This window comes from Panulirus ornatus, chromosome 1, assembly GCF_036320965.1.
Source record: "Panulirus ornatus isolate Po-2019 chromosome 1, ASM3632096v1, whole genome shotgun sequence".
Lineage (NCBI taxonomy): Eukaryota > Metazoa > Arthropoda > Malacostraca > Decapoda > Palinuridae > Panulirus > Panulirus ornatus.
In genome coordinates this window covers 20544273-20563142 of record NC_092224.1, presented here as the reverse complement: position 1 = coordinate 20563142, position 18870 = coordinate 20544273, and the positions used below count along the sequence as shown (strand labels likewise).

General features: G+C 49.9%; 1 protein-coding gene across 1 annotated transcript in view; it reads right to left on the bottom strand.

Moving 5' to 3' along the window:
* LOC139762577 (uncharacterized) overlaps window positions 1–18870 on the bottom strand; it is a 228574-nt gene that overhangs the window by 163239 nt on the left and 46465 nt on the right. Inside the window, exon 2 of the mRNA XM_071687618.1 lies at window positions 3943–6877. Coding sequence (XP_071543719.1) covers window positions 3943–6627 — 2685 coding nt within the window. The 5' untranslated portion in view covers window positions 6628–6877. The remainder of the gene's footprint in view (window positions 1–3942; window positions 6878–18870) is intronic.

The window sequence follows — 18870 nt, the reverse complement described above, 5'->3', positions numbered from 1 at the left end:
TCTTATCCCCTCGTACCCCATTCCCTCAGTGAATCAGCGTGTGTGCACCATACCTTCGGTGCATTTGTTTGCTTCCAGTTAATTTCTCTCTCTAAAATCGAGATATTTTTGCGTCATCTAAAGTTCCTTGGGGACAGCAGGATATGTAACTCAAAAGTGAGACAGTCCCGCCCAAAATCGGGACGTGTCTACTCCGTACCCAATATCCTGGGGGTTCTGCCTCCCACCGTATCATGCTCCCTAAGGGTTGACCCTCTCGCTGCTGCTGCCGGGGGCCACCACGGGGGCCCTAATCCCCTGGGGTTACTTCCGCCCCCCGTGTTTATACAGGGCCTTCCCTGGTGGCTGCTGTCGCTCAGGCCCTCCACCCGGGGTACCCTAAGTACCTCCAACCCTACGCGCATGGCTGGCAGACCTCCACTCCTCCCCGCCCTCGTCCACCATCTTCATAACCTGCAAGGAAGGCGACCAGCCTCAGGTGAGGAGACTGACGCTTCGCATCTACATCACAACTACGACAGCGCCATCTTTAAAATAGAGGAGCAGTACTTAATTGGCTGGGACTACCCCCCCCTTCCCCCACCTCGTCACATGGTCGAAGTGACGTCACTGAGCCGCGGTGACGCCACGAGCGCACACTAAAAGATCTACGAAGATCACGAGAGGCGTTACTTTAAGCTACAGAAAAAATCCCCAGCATTTCGTAGGCACCAAAAGAGTCAGTGTTATCTTTAGCGGGGAGTTCAAGCAGTCAGTCAGTCATTAAATGTCTTCCTAAGAGAAGACGTCAAAAATACATCGTGAGGTAGCGTTTTATCAGTCCCGGAGATGACGGTTGGCAACAAGCGCGGGGAGGCGGCTCGTCCACAGGAATAGCCACAACCAACTGGGATTACACCTCAAATCTTGGAATGAGTTACTTATCATTATTATCATTATTATTATTATTATTATCATTATTATTATCATTATCATCAGTTTATTGGACAGAAACTTATACAGTGTTACATGATTTACATGGTACATTATATCAGCTCACGCTCAACGAGGTACATGAGCCTAGTCAGAAGACTATCACAACCATCCAGTATGGGTAATAATTGTTATAATGTGGTCACACTAATACAGAATGTACAAAACAAAGATACGTGTACGCCCGTAAACACTGCGTATAATTACAAGGTATTACGATTACGCAGGAAGTTTACCGGACGGAGACGCTTTTATTAAAAAAAAAAAGTTAAGGGAAAGAGACGGCGTCGTAATTACGGGTAAGATGTGTACTCCAGCTTATCATCCGTCAACCGGAAAACCGGTAAAGACGAGAGGAACTTGCATATCTGCGGTAACGAGACCGCAAGGGTGAGGGACGGAGCGCACACCTCACACGCTTCACAGCCTCACAGGTAATCCAATTTACTAGCCTCCAAGATTTCTGAATGGCTCGAGGGGAGAAAAAGTGGGGCCTCGGCCGTCTACAATGGGTCCGCGTGAGGCTTAAGCTAGGCGAAGCTTTGAAGAAAAACAATGGGCCCGTGGGAGGCTGAGGCATGGCGAACCTCTTAACTGTACGAGAAAAAAAGAATAATGTGTGGACTATACATTCATTGTCTGCTTAATGCGTCTAATATTGGAGGCGTGTCTTGGCTATCCACCCTACCTCTCACATAACCTCCCATAGTTCCATTCACTGCAACGTCCACTCCAAGGTATCTAAAAAAAACACTCCACTCCCCCCAGGTGCTCTCCCTCGTAAACTTGTACGCTATCAGACTAATACAACTGGTTTGCTAGACTGCTAGCAAGCCAAACCATCCGAGACAGCGGCCGGGCAAGCCTAGCAAACTTCATTCAGTCAGACTAACAAGTGCGCGTTGGAGATTTACAGAATAAATTTCACATTTGGTTTTCCATTGGTTGGTCCATGATATGAAACTATGTACATCTGCATACAATAATAATAACAACAATCATAATAATAATAATAATAATAATAATAATAATAATAATAATAATGATAATAATAATAATAATAATAATAATAATAATAATAATAATATTAAAAGGAAGGAGGTTGGGGTTAGGTCGTCTATGGACAACTCGACTTGTATTTATAAGATCCATATCTCTTTTAAGCATATGTGGACAAAACATTTCAGGTAAGTATAGGTGGAGGAAAATACAGCGCGTACAGTGGGTACAGTGCATACATGGACTCGGGAGGGTATGATGGAAGGCCTAATGGTCCCCCGGAACCCGTCAGAAGAGAAGGAACAATATTAATGTCACTTTTATAATTAAAGAAGCAGGGTAACAGGATATACACACACAGGGTAACAGGGTTCGGTGAGTTACACCCAGACCTCGACCTGCGCGAATCTTCACCGATTGCATTCAAAACTACACACACAACTTGTGGCTTTACTTATCGAAATACTTTAATGTTTGGCTTTACTTCTTCGAAATACTGATATGTGCGTCTAGAATCGTAAAGAAAAAAAATTGAAAAATCATCATTCACTAAAATTTTACTGCACATTTTACTTCACAGAATATATATAACCTGCCAAATTGTGGACAGTTCAAAAGGTACAAGCGTAGCAAGCGAGGGGCTGCTCGCTCATGGTGACGTATGGATGACGACATAATGTTTGATGAGACAGGATCGCACACCTCCAGAAGTCTGTTCAAAAAACATTTCATAAGAAATATAATATCTAATGCTACTCAAACCGTGCTGCCATAACATAAGACAATATTACTCTACGGTACACCCACACCACAGATCTATAATACATGGATAAAATAGGTACAAAATACATCCACCTACGGAAAAAATTCTCTTCAAACACATGACATGTTTAAAATTCTAACATTGCCTTACAGTTATGCCTGTCATGCACGGAGAGCAATCAAAAGCAATGAAACTGAACAGAAAAGATCGTGGACCTTAATCCTAGGTAGCCATAGGATAATTAGTCAGTACAAAATATGCCGCAGTAATTACCTTCTTCCTGGGAAAGATTAGCACCAGAGGAGTCAACAAAACTGTGTAACGGAAGATGATGAAGGCCATAACATGTCCAATGTCGTGTGCGGAAAGGTGGGCTCGGGTGTTGTGTTACCTGTACAGTGGGAGGCTGGGGTACAGTGTGTGTTACCTGTACAGCGGGAGGCTGGGGTACAGTGTGTTACCTGTACAGTGGGAGGCTTGGGTACAGTGTGTTACCTGTACAGCGGGAGGCTGGGGTACTGTGCGTTACCTGTACAGCGGGAAGCTGGGGTACAGTGTGTAATCTGTACAGTGGGAGGCTGGGGTGTTGTGTGTTACCTGTACAGTGGGAGGCTGGGGTGTTATGTGTTACCTGTACAGTGGGAGGCTGGGGTACAGTGTGTTACCTGTACAGTGGGAGGCTGGGGTGTTGTGTGTTACCTGTATAGTGGGAGGCTGGGGTACAGTGTGTTACCTGTACAGCGGGAGGCTGGGGTACAGTGTGTTACCTGTAAGTGGGAGGCTGGGGTACAGTGTGTTACCTGTACAGCGGGAGGCTGGGGTGTTGTGTGTTACCTGTACAGTGGGAGGCTGGGGTACAGTGTGTTACCTGTACAGCGGGAGGCTGGGGTACAGTGTGTTACCTGTACAGTGGGAGGCTGGGGTACAGTGTGTTACCTGTACAGCGGGAGGCTGGGGTACAGTGTGTTACCTGTACAGCGGGAGGCTGGGGTACAGTGTGTTACCTGTACAGCGGGAGGCTGGGGTACAGTGTGTTACCTGTACAGTGGGAGGCTGGGGTACAGTGTGTTACCTGTACAGTGGGAGGCTGGGGTGTTGTGTGTTACCTGTACAGTGGGAGGCTGGGGTGTTGTGTGTTACCTGTACAGTGGGAGGCTGGGGCACAGTGTGTTACCTGTACAGCGGGAGGCTGGGGTACAGTGTGTTACCTGTGGTGTTGGCGGTCGAGCTTTTTTGTCCTCTTCGTCGCTGCTTACCACCGTGACCTCTGACCCGAGCCGCGGTCGGAAGCGACGGAAATCCTCGACGGGGTCAGGGCACGTGCAGGTGACCCCGTGAGGCGGCTGGGTCTCCTCTGTTAGCAATGAGGGAACCGTGTCACCCACGTCGTCCGGCAGGTTCACCGGGCTGGGCAGCTCGGCTATGAGCGGCTCAATGTTCCTGCTTCTCCTGAGCGAACGCCGAAGTCGCTGGAAGAAGGAGGGTCGTCGCTCAGGAGTGACTGGGGCAGGGAGGGATGCACGACGTGATCGCCGTCGGTGCATCGCCAGTCCCAGCGTGCCATGGAGCGGACAAACTCCCTTATCAGGCCTGGCCAACGATAGAGTACTTCCACTGGGCCTTTGCGTTTGCTCCTGGGAGTGGGACTCGGGGCTCGGAGACGTCCGAGGCTCCCTGCATGTCTCCGGGTCAGATGTCACGCCCGTATCAGACTCTGTGTCAATAGGAACGTAGACGCCCCTGCGGCGAGGGTTACGACGCGGGTCTGGCGCCCCTGAGGCACTGGCACTGCCCCCTGCCCCGTCCTGGCTCACCAGGGTCAAGAGCCGGTGGATAAGCACAGCGTCCTTGTTGGTTGCCGAGGGCGTGGCGGCTGGAGTCTCTGCTGGAATACCCTCAGGACTACTGGACTGACGCAACAGTGGAGGCGACACGGACGGTGACCGACTACCGAGTTCTAACCTGGTCTCGGACACTAGAGTAATGGGTTTCTCTAGCGTTACGATATGTCTTTCGCCTGTGAGGCTACTGGCGCTGCTGTAGGACGCTGACGACCGCCGACGGTGGTAATAGCCATCCGTTGGCGCTGGCGAGTGAGAGAACACCCCTGGCGTGGCGCATCCCTCCACCTGAGGCACCGGCCCTCCCACACGTTCCTCGTGTCCATGTAATGCGTCGTGGTACAGGTCGCCCACTATGGAGTCATCCGTAATGGTGGCTGCACACCGAGACTTCTTCCTTTTTCTTCGAGAGAAGGTGCGTCTCGCCATCCCTCCCTCCGGTGCTTCTTGCTCCACATTATCACTTGGTCGAGGAGAAACATAGCCGGCACTATGCATCTGAATTTCATCCCTGTCAACATAGTCGTTCTGCAGGTCTTCTGCTATAGTTTTACTAAGCTCGTACTCGTTTTCCCTGTACTCTGATATAGGTGGTTCTATGACAAAGTTGACCTGCTCGTACGTGTGTCCCGCAAGGCTGCTATTCAGGCTGGAGATGCTCATCTGATCTCCTTGTATCTGGCATGGCACCGGCGGTGCTGCCCTCGGCGGGAAGGGCACTATATCCTCCGGCAGGAGGGTCATCATCCCAGGGGCTTCCGCTTCCCCACCTCCAGCAGCAACACCCTGACAGACGGTTCCTTGTTGTGACGGCGGTCCTCTCAGCAACGGGAGGAGAGGATGGGTGGAGTTTACACCTTCCATATGGCGAAGGGGCGACCAAAACCATGGCAGCGGCGGGGAGGGTGGCGCCCGGGTTGGTGCTGACATAGTTCCTGGGGAAGGCACTTCCCGGGAGGGGGAGCCCCCTGAGTGCCTGCTGGAACGCTTGTCCCGCGGTAATACTAACTTGAGCAGGAGGGAGGCGCCGGGGATGCTGCCTGTCAAGTCCTTCCAGTGACTATCTTCGTGGCTCCGCTGGTCGCCACTGTGGCCCCCGGAACTTTCATGGTTCTTGTAGGAGCCGCGCTTGTTGTCTGGAGGTATCGTGCACTTGTTTAGTTCGGAATGAGAACCAGGAGGCGTCTGTGTTGCAGCGCTACTGTGGTGCGTCCCTCGACGTCGCATCCGACGTAATGTGCTGCCCTCTGAACCTGTACTTCGGCTCGAACTGTGTCGCTTGACGCTCGAGGACTTGTTAGCTCCGCTCCTCCGCTCTCTTCTATCCCCGGGGGGAATTTCTGGGGAGAAGTGTCGACTGCCCTTTCTGGGGAAAGTGTCAGGCACTTTGGTCTTGTCCCGCAGGGAAGTGTCTTTGTTAGGCGGGTCGTCTGGCGCATCTTCCGGGGGCTGAACTCTGATGAGAGTGACATCACCCACTTGTGGAGCCTCGTAGGGTAGAGTTCCCCTCGGCGGTTCTTCCCTTTCTTCTCCATTCCCTCCCTTGTTTTCTTTGGGGGTCATATCTGCTGATAATCTGGGGTGCCCGACCTCCTGGACGCCAGCCCGCGGCTCCTTCAGTATTCTGACGTTACCATTAGCATCTCTAGTTCTGTTGTTTTTGGCAGCTCGCGCGTCCTTCTTCCTTATGGGCACAAGGCTCGGGGCGGCCGCAGGGTCCTCACGTGGGCGACTGGTGCCCATAGTAGTGCCTCGGTCCCCGGCACTGGAGGGCGGCACCCTCGGTACATCCTGAAGTTCCGTGTTCTTCAGCAGCAGCCACTCCCGGGCCACCACCACCCGGGGCTGTCCTCCGTCAGAGAGAGGCACATCCACGAAGACATCTCCGATGGCGTCGTCTCCACCAGCAGCGGCGTCTTTTTTCCTCCTGTTGGCTTTACGTTTACTCTTGCTTTTAACGCTCCCTCCAGAGTTGGGTCTGCTGGTCTTGTCTGGCTTCCGGAGGGCGGCCCCGGCATCCTGGCGGTGAATCATCGCCTGCATTGTCAACATATCTCTTTTTCTAATTCTCTTTTCGTTCACCTTTTTCAAACGTTTGTTTCACAGCTCAGTATCGCGTTCACTCTCGGGATACACAGTTTCTCAGCAGTGTACAACAAACAGCACCTCAATATGACACTACCCGACTCACTACGACACACTATCCGAGTCTTTGGTAATTGTAAGTCAACAAGATAAAGTCAGGTACATCACAGGATTGTTTTAAGAAACATGTATCATAAACTAGTCCACAGCATGATATCTATGTAAAAACGAAACGAAAAACAAATGAAACATTCATAAAAACAGAGTTAAATACACACACACGGTCACATACCAGTCGTCTCAAAATGGTCTTAACCAGCGAGCAAAAAATACTCTTGCTTCAAGATGTTGCTGACCCCCTCTGTACGTACTCCCGGCCAGCCCCCACGCCCCTGCACCACCACCACACACCGCTTTGACAGAATAAATTGTACCTGCCTTAAACACACACACACACACACACACACACACACACACAACAGTTCCTAAAAGGTGGAACATTACGGAGGCATTTCACAAGGGCTCGCGAGGGAAAAGGACAAGGCCAAACGACGTGCGTTCCCTCACAGATCGGCTAGTATAACAACGATATAAACAAAATAGAGAGAGAGAGAGAGAGAGAGAGAGAGAGAGAGAGAGAGAGAGAGAGAGAGAGAGAGAGAGAACCCTGCCATTCATGACTCTCCCCCACAGCGGATCACGTTGCGATCCGTGACTTTTCCTACCTCTCTAGCACCAACACAGGAATACCTGGTCTCGTAACAGAGACAGACTACCGCTGAAAGGGAGAAACGATGCGTTGCGAGAGCAGGTTCAGGGGCACAAGCGAGAGAGTGGGTGAAGGCCGCGTGGCCACGCAGAACCATTACTTCAGTACAACAAGTGGCAATATTGCACCTCGTCCCAGGAGAGCCATGCCACACCATCCTGTGCCGCGGACCAACAACACTACCTCTAACATCGCGTACGAAAAGTTCTCCTTGGAGGGAGTCAGTGACGTCAGCGGTGCGTGAACTGGCCTAGTTGTCTCTGATATCATCAACAAACAGTGGGGTCGCGGGTCCCATGGGTGTTGGGTTCAATGGAGAGCAAGGTCTGAGCTCCCTTACGCCTGGTATTCTCGTGTATAGAAAGTAAGATGACCTCATTTAAGCAGACTGAGACGGACTGGTCAGCAGATATCTAACACTGAGGTACAGTGACAGTGGTTAGGAGCGAATGAGCAAACATTCAGGAAGGCTGAGGCTGGTCAGGAGAGAAAACACACAAAAAGGTTTCACTGACGACTTCGAACAGCGACAGTTGGTGCAGACGACAGTAAAATGTGTCAGACTCGTCCACCAAGTCTCCAAAGAAGGCAGAAAGTGGTCAATTTGCTCGCCATTTCGGGGGCAAATTTTCACAGGCGTTTTCCTCTCTCCCAGGTCAGGTCCACGACTCTTTACCTCGTCGTTATATTGCACCAGGAGGAGGACGTGTAGTGATCACGTGGTCAGGCATTAAGTCACGTCAAAACAACTTCCACCAAGCACCGGCAGACAGACCACAGTGGTCGCCCTCCGCTCAAGATGCAACACTCGGGGTCGGGAATGTGCAACGCTGGAATGCAATAAAGTCTGGGCATGTCCCAGGGGGTGACACTTAACTCGTGGGCATCTCTTGCAGAGGATACCCTCCCGGGTCAGAGGGCAGCTGTAGGTCAAACAAAGCCCTGCCGGATGATAAGGGAGGACAACAGGGGATAGATACCAGATGGGGTGAGGATGTATGGTCGTCTCGGTGGCTTTATTAGAGGCGGTGGCAGCAGCCACCCTAAACACCACACAGTATCATCAACAGTAAGACAGACAGTCGTCTGACTGGCCTTGCGTTGTATGGTACATCCAAGCGGAGGATACACGACTACCCAAGCACATTACCTACACACCCACACCCTCCAAACATTAGTACCCTGGGCTATAAACCTTGAGGCTGAGTGAGGCGAGTGTGAAGCACTTATTGTGTGTGTGTGATGCTTGTGTTCTGTCACACACGACCCACAGGGCAACTCACTCCTCTGTCCCGTCCAGGAAATACCTCCAAATCACTTTAGAAGGTCAGTGTGTCCATCGCCGTTTGATACGATGGGGAGGAGGAAGTAGGAAGTGAAGGTAGACAAGGGGGATTTGTGAAGTGAAGGGAAGGGCACTTGTGGGAGGTGAAGGGAGGGGAGGGGGACTTGTGGGAGATGACGGGAAAGGGGGGCGACTCGCGGGAGAGGAGGGGAATATAAAGGGAAATGGGAGCGACGTTGCCACATAGGTGGAATGGGGAGCGGAACGAAGCTGGGTGAGACGCGCAAGCAGAAGCGATGACCAGCAGGGACACACGAAAGAAGACAGACACAAACATACCTTATGATTGAAGGATACACGTCAGAGAGGAGGCATACAAGAGCGAAGAGAAAGCGATGGTTAGGGAGGGAAGATGAATCGAGAGAGAGAGAGAGAGAGAGAGAGAGAGAGAGAGAGAGAGAGAGAGAGAGAGAGAGAGAGAGAGAGGACGGGCGCCGTATCTGACATGAGCACAAGGAGGTGGTGGGGGGGTGAGGGTGGGACCCGTGGGAGTCAGTACTATACAATATGGAAAGTGGCTGCTATACAATAGGGGAGAAGCTTGCAAAAGACAGCGCTATACAACAGACGTTAAACCTTGCAAGAGATAGTGCTACACGGCAGGGAAGGAGCCTCGCATGAGGTAGATAGCGCTTTACATCGAGGTTGAGCTACGCGAGAGGTGAGCTACACCAGAGATAGCGCTACACAAAAGAAGAGCCTGGCCGGAGGCAACGCTGGGCAACATGGGAGAAGCCCCCCCGCGGGAGACAACGCTATACAACAGGTATACTGTGAGACAGCTATGCAACAAAGCAGTAGCTGAGCGGAGGAATGTGCTATGCAACAGATGAGGGAATAGAATAAGGCAGAGGAGCCCTGCCAGAGATTGCTATGTAACCCAGGAGGTGCCCCGCTAAAGACTGCTATGTAACACAGGCGAGGTACCCAGCACTGTGTCACGAACCCCGCGGGAGACAAACTGTCCTATATAACAACAGAAACCCCAGGAGAGACTAACAACCCTATACAACACGGTAGGAAGCCCCATGAGAGACTAACAACCCTATACAACACGGTAGGAAGCCCCATGAGAGACTAACAACCCTATACAACACGGTAGGAAGCCCCAGGAGAGACTAACAACCCTATACAACACGGTAGGAAGCCCCAGGAGAGACTAACAACCCTATACAACACGGTAGGAAGCCCCATGAGAGACTAACAACCCTATACAACACGGTAGGAAGCCCCAGGAGAGACTAACAACCCTATACAACACGGTAGGAAGCCCCATGAGAGACTAACAACCCTATACAACACGGTAGGAAGCCCCATGAGAGACTAACAACCCTATACAACACGGTAGGAGGCCCCATAAGAGACTAACAACCCTATACAACACGGCAGGAGGCCCCATAAGAGACTAACAACCCTATACAACACGGCAGGAGGCCCCATGAGAGACTAACAACCCTATACAATGAGGCAGGAAGCCCCAAGAGAGACAAATACACACGAGAGGCGGTTCTCCCGCGGGGGAGAGACAACACATCTCTCGGCCACACACACAAAGATGCCGTCCAGGAGCAGGTGTGGTGCGTGGAGGGACGGGCAGACCACGGCGGGGTGTGGGCGGAGGGGAGGCAGGCGGGCCGTGTCATGAGCTTCTGTGTCACCGGCCTCACCACAACCCACCGCCACACATGCAATATCCTGCCACCACCACAAACCCTTATTCACCCCTCTCCTTATTGCATGTAATATATATATATATATATATATATATATATATATATATATATATATATATATATATATATATATATATATATTTTTTTTTTTTTTTTTTTTTTTTTTTTTTTTCATACTATTTGCCATTTCCCGCGTTAGCGAGGTAGCATTAAGAACAGAGAACTGGGCCTTAGAGGGAATATCCTCACCTGACCCCCTTCTCTGTTGCTTCTTTTGGAAAATTAAAAAAAAACAAGAAAGGGGAGGATTTCCAGCCACCCGCTCCCTCCCCTTTTAGTCGCCTTCTACGACACGCAGGGAATACGTGGGAAGTATTCTTTCTCCCCTATCCCCAGGGATAATATATATATATATATATATATATATATATATATATATATATATGTGTGTGTGTGTGTGTGTGTGTGTGTGTGTGTGTACGCGCTCCGCTCTCTCGGGTTAAATAGTGAATAAAAAAAAAAAATCACCTTTGACGAATCTGCATCCTCGTTAGATAACACAGTTGGGTACAGTCGCGTCAAAGAGCTTCTCGCTTCAAAATGAGTCCATCCTGTCCCTGCTAATTACTGCAGCGCAACCTTGCAGCTGCAGGAACCCCTTGAGCGAGGTCCGAGAATAGATAATGAATAAATATATATATATATATATATATATATATATATATATATATATATATATATATATATATATATATATATATATATATATATATATCATATGATTGTCGTTTCCCGCGTTAGCGAGTTAGCGCCAGGAACAGACAAAAAAAAAAGGCCGCATCAGGTCGCATCCATTCTCTAGCTATCATGTGTAAATGCACTGAAACCACAGCTCCCTATCCACAACAAGGCTCCACAGACGTTTCCATGGTTTACTTTAGACGCTTCACCTGCAATGGTTTAGTCCACTGACAAACGCCGACCACAGTACAACACATTGCTCTAATTCACTATATCCTTAGCACGCCTTTCACCCTCCCACTTTCCCTCCTCTCTAGGTATCACTTCGGTTTTTGCTCCCACAAGCTGGCTGCTTGTATACCGCCACTATTAGCTGGACCACACAACACTCACCAAGCTGCTGCGTCACATGATTACTGTGTGGCCGGCCCTTGGTAATTCAAGGCTGGATCGTTTTAATAACTGTTTCTTTCCTTACACGTCAAAGCTTTGGAACTCTCTACCCTCTCATGTCTTTTCCAATAACTATGACCTGGATCTTTTCGAAGGACAGGCTTTTCACTTTCTCCAATATTCGTAAATGATTTCTCGTCTCTTCTTTTTCCGTTTCATAACCTCTCTATATTTCAATTAAGGCCCGGCCTTGACGTGGAATTTTGTTCGTGACTGGAGCCTTCAATAGAAGCAAAAGCGATCGAACTCCATCAGACAATACTAATACAAGTTCTTTTTTTTTCAAGATATATGTGATCTCTTTAATATATCAGTCACTTCAAGCCCTCCTACAAACGAGGAACACTTACGTAACTCATTGGTCGTCATCAAACCTATCAGTGAAACTCTGGAAGGTCGCCTCAATTTCACTGTTGTTGTTCTCACAGCGTCGACATGACACGTTTATATAAATGACCACAAAATCGTCGCAAATGATACGCCAGTCATCAGGATGGCCTTGTTTCATCACCTCGTCAACACTACCCCGTTGCCTCTCTACTACACGTTGTTCGTTGGACTGATTTCTTGAATTCACACCTGCACACACATGGTAGTAGTGACCCCTTACACTGTGGGGGATGATCAGTGTGGCCGAATATCTACGCCCAGTGTACATCTTCAAAATGATTCTGTCATGTGCCTCACACGACCTGTCTTGCTGTACGAAAAATGGGTTGTGGTCAGAGGCTTGTCCCTACGGTGGCAGGAGGCCGCGCGCGGGCCCTGGCGGCGGCGAGAGATGCACGGGTCTCGTAGATTAATGTTGTGTTGTGTCCCCTGAGCCGACCACAGACGACACCTGACACGAACCCGGCTGGAGGCGCGTCATCACCAAACAATGTGGACGACACCTCCTGGTTTCTGGTGAGGGAGGGAGGGAGGGAGGGAGAGGAGAGGTGTGCCGCCGCTGCTCCTGCTGCTGGCCCCGGGACTAGGGGGGCATGGTGCTCAAAAAGGAGGAGGAGATACTCAGACTCCTATCACTTTCCTAGGACCTGTCAGCGCCACGTTCACAGCCACACACACACACACACACACACACACACACACACACACACCCTTCCCTTGTGGTAACACGGCACCAGCGACCATAATGATAACATAAAAAAATACATTAGAGCATGTCACTCTTATTCTCCGAGGCTTGATGAGCGTGATGCAGGAGGCGGCGCAGCGCCTGGGGGAACACTGGAGGGTGATGACACCTGCCCGGGCAGACCCCTTAACTCAGCACACGCCTGGAAACCATAACTTGTGGCCTCTTCCACCATAGTTCCACCTCCCACTTGACACGCCTCCTACGCCCGTGTGGATCCCATAACACAAACACGTTAAACAGGACAAGTCCGATACAGCCGACTGCAGTCCACTTCACCTCGTTCAAACCAGATCAGATCTCGCGTGCCTTCAAGCTATCTCCACGTCAGCTCGTCGTCCGCCCTACCCTCCTCCTGCAACAAGCACATAACCTTGTTTCCCCCCCCTAAGTGACGTTCGCTCACCTCACCGCCTCCCACTTCTGCCTCTCTCAACACCTGCCTCTCACAGCAGCAGTCGACCAACGAGCTCTGGCAAATGTCTTCGCTCGAAACTCACGTTCTCATACGTCATCCAATTCGCAATAAAAATGACCAATCACTGTCTACGTAAGTCATCAATCTTCCGCTACATGTCATGACAGTTCACGTTACCCAGACAGTATAATCGATCATTGCCTTTACCACGACGGTGTGACCCTCGCTGTAACCCCTGACCAGACCATTACGAAAGGTCGGGTTAAAGGTCAGAGCCATATCTTACACACAAGGGTCGTACCTTTGTTGTTCACAAGGTAATAGTGCCCCAAAAGCAATACCCTGAACAATTTCCATGAGGTGTACAACTGCCTCTCTCTCTCTCTCTCTCTCTCTCTCTCTCTCTCTCTCTCTCTCTCTCTCTCTCTCTCTCTCTCTCTCTCTCTCACACACACACACACACACACACACACACTAGATAAAAAGCCATGCCAGCGCGAGTGGGAGCATTATGTCGTGGAAGGTTACCTCCAAGGCTAACAGCCTGTCACATGTAAATCTTGTTAACCAACTTGATGGCTGGTAATGAATGTCATGCATACTTGCTGCCACAAACACACGTCTCTCTCTCTCTCTCTCTCTCTCTCTCTCTCTCTCTCTCTCTCCGCGACTTTATTCTTCGTAACTCTACATTTTCTTGTGGTGAGCGCTACGTGCTCACCCTACTTATTGGGAAACTACTATACATATATAAACTGTCAATGTACTGGAGGACAGACAAAACGCTGATGCGAGCTACACGAATTTGTCAAGAGCCATAAGAAATGTGACCACTTTGTCATACTGCACAAGATGCGTCGTGATGGGGATAACTGGAAAAGTGGGAGGATGGGTACACAACATCTTCCCCAGCACAGCTCTACATCTGACTGTGTATCTAGAAATCTCGTCTAACGCCTTAACGATACAAATCTCAGTTCCCCATGGTGCTACGCTGGTACCTCTGCTGTTTCTCTGGGTAGACGCAAACAAACCTCAGTTTACAAATCATAACTTTTCTTCTGCGATGCAGCCAGAGCAGGTATGGGAACCTCATCAGTAGGAGAGACACCGAGAAGCTACGAAAAGTCATAAACGTTAACAACGACACACTCTTTCGTTAAGCTTTAAGTACTCTGTTACCGAAGAGGCGAAGATATAACACCTACAGAACCCCATCATACCCCGGACGGGCAACGGTGCGAAAGACCTCCGAGTGGTGGTGTATGATAACCTTACCTTCAGTATACGGAACAGAGCAAAAAAGAAAAGGATGGCAAGGCTGGATCCTACGAAACTTCAAGACGAGGGAGGAAAAACTCATGGCATCAGTCTGCAAGGCACTTATACCTCGCCCCGGACTGCTGCTGTGTGCTAAGATAATCCTTGGAGACAAGCGTACCTGTAGAGTCGGTAAGTGTGTTGCATTGATACTGTTATTCCATAGTAATGGAAACGACCGAAGGCAACATAACTTTACTCTCCAGCGAACAGCCCAAGAGAATTATCTTGTTATATACTTGGAAAGTCATGGATGGTATGGTTCCCAATCTATACAGAAAAACAGTTCCTACTGGCATGAGTGGAAAGGAAGACAAAGAAAAATAATACCATTTGCAACGAGAGATGCAGAGAGCACAGTAAAAGAAATCAGCGTAAACATCCGGGACCTAAACCTGTTTCATACACTACCTGCAATTATCAAAAACACAATGAATTATGCAACAGAGACTTCTGAAATCGGCCAGGGAGCGTGCCAAACCAACCAGGATGTGCCGGATACATAGACCTACGGCCCGAGGCTTTCAACACTCTTAAGAAGCAACACGGCAGCTCTGTCGAACACCGATCCGAGGGGTTACAAGCCCTCCCAAACCATCGTAAAGTAAGTCATGTTATATACACAACAGGGAGAGAGGGTATACCTGACTGAGAGTTTACAAACGCGGGTGGGTAGTTCCTACAAACAATGACCTGTCAAAATAAGGGGCAATCGGCGTCGGCGAGAAGAGCTGCGCGGACTGCGCGGCGCGGGTGGGCCAGTCATACCCGAGACCCAAGCCCGAGCATCTCAGAACAAGAAAGGAGGAGGGTTAGCACAGCGGACAACCACACTCACGCAGGGAACATGGAGGACAGAGGCATGTGGAGATAATACTAGCCTTGAGGTGAAAACATAACGGAAAATGATGGCGTTAACAAACATATAACTTTAATTATACATGTTAATGTGTAGACACAAAGAAGAAAGATAGACAGAGAGATCCAAAGACAGAGAACAGACTTTAGTGAAGTAAACAATGAATGCATATGAGCTAGAGATAAATCATAATGCATAGTGAAGATGATGGAGTACAGAGGGCATGATGAGAGAGCCAGAGATAGAGCTAATGAAGGGGGATGAATGGTGAGAGTAACGCACGAACAATGGGCGCAAGATACAGCCTGTGTACAGAGGCTGGCGAGCACGATGATGGACCCTCAGTACACACGCTGATAAGGACGAAGATGGACACTTACAGTGTACACACGCTCACAGGGAGGATGACAGACTCATAGTAAATACAGTGGCTCCTGAGGAGGAGGAGGAGGAGGAGGTAACACACAACGGGCAAGAAAGATCATAATAACGATGGAGAAGAAAAGCGAAAGTAAGGCGAGAGTGGAGACTGGAGAAGCATGTTTAGATATATAAGATATGGAGATGGTGAGGCGATGGAGGCTACTGGGGCAGACTGATGTAGACGGGACTCCATCATGGGGTAATGGGAGAGGGTGGGTTGGAGCTGCTGCTGCTGCTACGTCTCTCTCGCCACACCCGTGAGTTAGAGCTGTAGCTAAGATAAACTATGGGGCAACTGTATCGTTGATGGAGACGGAGGGAATTGGGTAGGGTGGGGTGGGGTAGGGTGGAAGCTGAGCCGAAGGAGTCCGCCCGTGACGGAGGGTCAACGGTGTCAAAGGTCAAGATGTAACAAGAACTGAAAAAAGTGAAGAAAGATGATTTGGTGCGTAATTATATATTTGTTTCAATCCTATCTATATAGTACGGAGAGGGAGTGATACGCTCGATGGGGCCTTGTCTCTTTGGCGTGAGTCGGCCGGGAAACGAACCCAGGTCATCTGCATGGAAGGCAGCTGTGGGTGTACGAGTGTATATGTGAGCGTGTAATGGCAGATCTAACTAAGGCCATCAGTAACAGGTCACACCTACAACAGCACTGACAGCACTGCCGCCTCAACCCTAGTCTGCTGATGTCCATCACTGAGCCACAGACTTGAGATCTCCAAGCACAACACGATAGCGGAGGGACGTACATAGAAGCCCTGACATACAAGAGATCCGATCAGAGTCAGCCATCCCTCCCACACTCTCCCTGCGATCGTCTCTCTTCTCCCGACCCTACAATAAGACGAAGCAACGATTACGAGGCACTGTCCGTGAACGCTTGAACACACTCACACATTAAGACCACTCCACCCCAATCCCTGTATACGAGGAACTGGATCATTACCCCAGGGAAATCCCATCCATCACGGAGGGTATGCTAGAAGACTGAGGATCCAGTGTTCCAGGACGGGAATCATCCCGGAGAGCAACCCAGACCTGCGGTTACATCAGTGGCCCAACCCTGACCTGCCTGAAGGTACACGAAAACCTCAGCTTGAGCTTCGTGTCTCTGGGTCAAGACAGAAGACGACCCTGACCTATGGTTCCGCTACGGCTTACACTAACGCGGGGACTGATGCTTGTCCTGCGGTCACAACCACCTTGGCCGGCGGTTAAATACAAGGGCCTCTTTGACCTCCGGCAACATACTTGAGCCAGATTAGAATCTCTTGTCAACATTCAGTAGACTGTCACGGTAGCGGCTTCAACCCCCCCTAACTGTGTCCTGTAGTGCCTCCGTGGTGTAGCGGTTACCGTTCCTGACCGTCACGCAGTCACGGCCTACTCAGGGTCGAGCGCGAAGGTTTGAATCGCGGTTGTGGCAGTCGGTCCAAAGTCAATCCAGTCGTTCATCCGGCTCCAGGGGTTGGTCGATAAAATGGGAACCTGGCTCAGGCTAGGGTCAATATATATGGCATTATTAAGTTGGCCTTGATTAGAACCTCAGATCCCCAGGCCGTTTAAGCAAGAAAAAAAAAAGATACTCATATGTTAACAAAAAAGGGGAAAAGTCATTAAAATATTACTTTATAAAACTTGGATCGGTAACTGAACCAGAGTAACAACTTCAAAGTGTAACTACATATCGTGGTTCAGACAGAAGTTAGTGTCATACACGGCACTAATTTTGCATCAGTGTTACCATCACTACCAAAAATTTCGCTACATATCGTTCAGTTTCTTAATATGGGTCACACACACACACACACACACACACACACACACACCATACTCACACACACACACACACACACACACACACACACACACACACACACACACCATACTCACACATACCTACAATGTTAATCACATCCACGTACAGAGACGCAGACACACGGGTGTGGTGTAAGTGAGAGTGTGACATGAAGGCCTGGCAGGTAAGGCCTGGCTCACCAATGAGGCTCCCCAACCCTCCTTCCGCGAGCCTGACTTGATCCACCACCACCATATAATGACCAGATGACAGGTGAGGGAAGTGATGGGTGCTCTCTTGGCAGGAGGGGAGGGAGGGAAGTAATGGGTGCTCCCTTGGCAGGAAGGGAGGGAGGGAAGTGATGGGTGCTCGCTTAGGAGGAGGGGAGGGAGGGAAGCGATGGGTGCTCCCTTGGAAGGAGGAGGGAGTGATGGGTGCTCCCTTGGCAGGAGGGGAGGGAGGGAGGGATGTGATGGGTGCTCCCGTGATGGGGGTGAGGGAGGGACATAAAGGTCGAGTGGACAATGACAAGTGTAGTGTGGCTGGAGCCGCGGGGGTCACAACCTCCACCACACTACACTGCACGCCACATGAACACAATCATTCTTATTCCACCACCTCACGCACGCTCCCAGCCACAGACTCCTCTCTGCACCACACACACACACACACACACACACACACACACACACACACACACACACACCAGTGTCACAAACGGCTGCCATTTGCATCCATAAAAAAGACATTCTTCCACTGACAGGAACTACTTGAGACCGAGACAGCAACGATTTTGAAAAAGAAAATCCAACACCAAAATCAACGTGTGTTGTACTTCTACGCCCGAGTGAGTGACGTATACGAGACACGAGACGGGAGATACGGCTGTGTATTCTTGGACTGTCATCAGAGGGCCCTTGATACGTTCCTCACTGAAGGTTAATGACCAAGCTTGATTTCCAAAGCTGGTGGCAAAGGAGAGCGCTCTCGTCTCTCTCTCTCTTACTGAGAGAGAGAGAGAGAGAGAGAGAGAGAGAGAGAGAGAGAGAGAGAGAGAGAGAGAGAGAGAGAGAGAGAGAGACGTGGAAAGGGAACCTTTTCGTGCGGGGCGAGGGTAACAAGCAGAGGTCCTTCAAAGGTCAGTGCTGGCAACATTGCTATTGCTAATCTATATAATGACTCACCAAATGAGACTGACTGGAAACAGCGAGAGTCTCTGGGGTTATACTGCCTGGAGGGCAGACGGGAGAGGTATATCATCATCTAT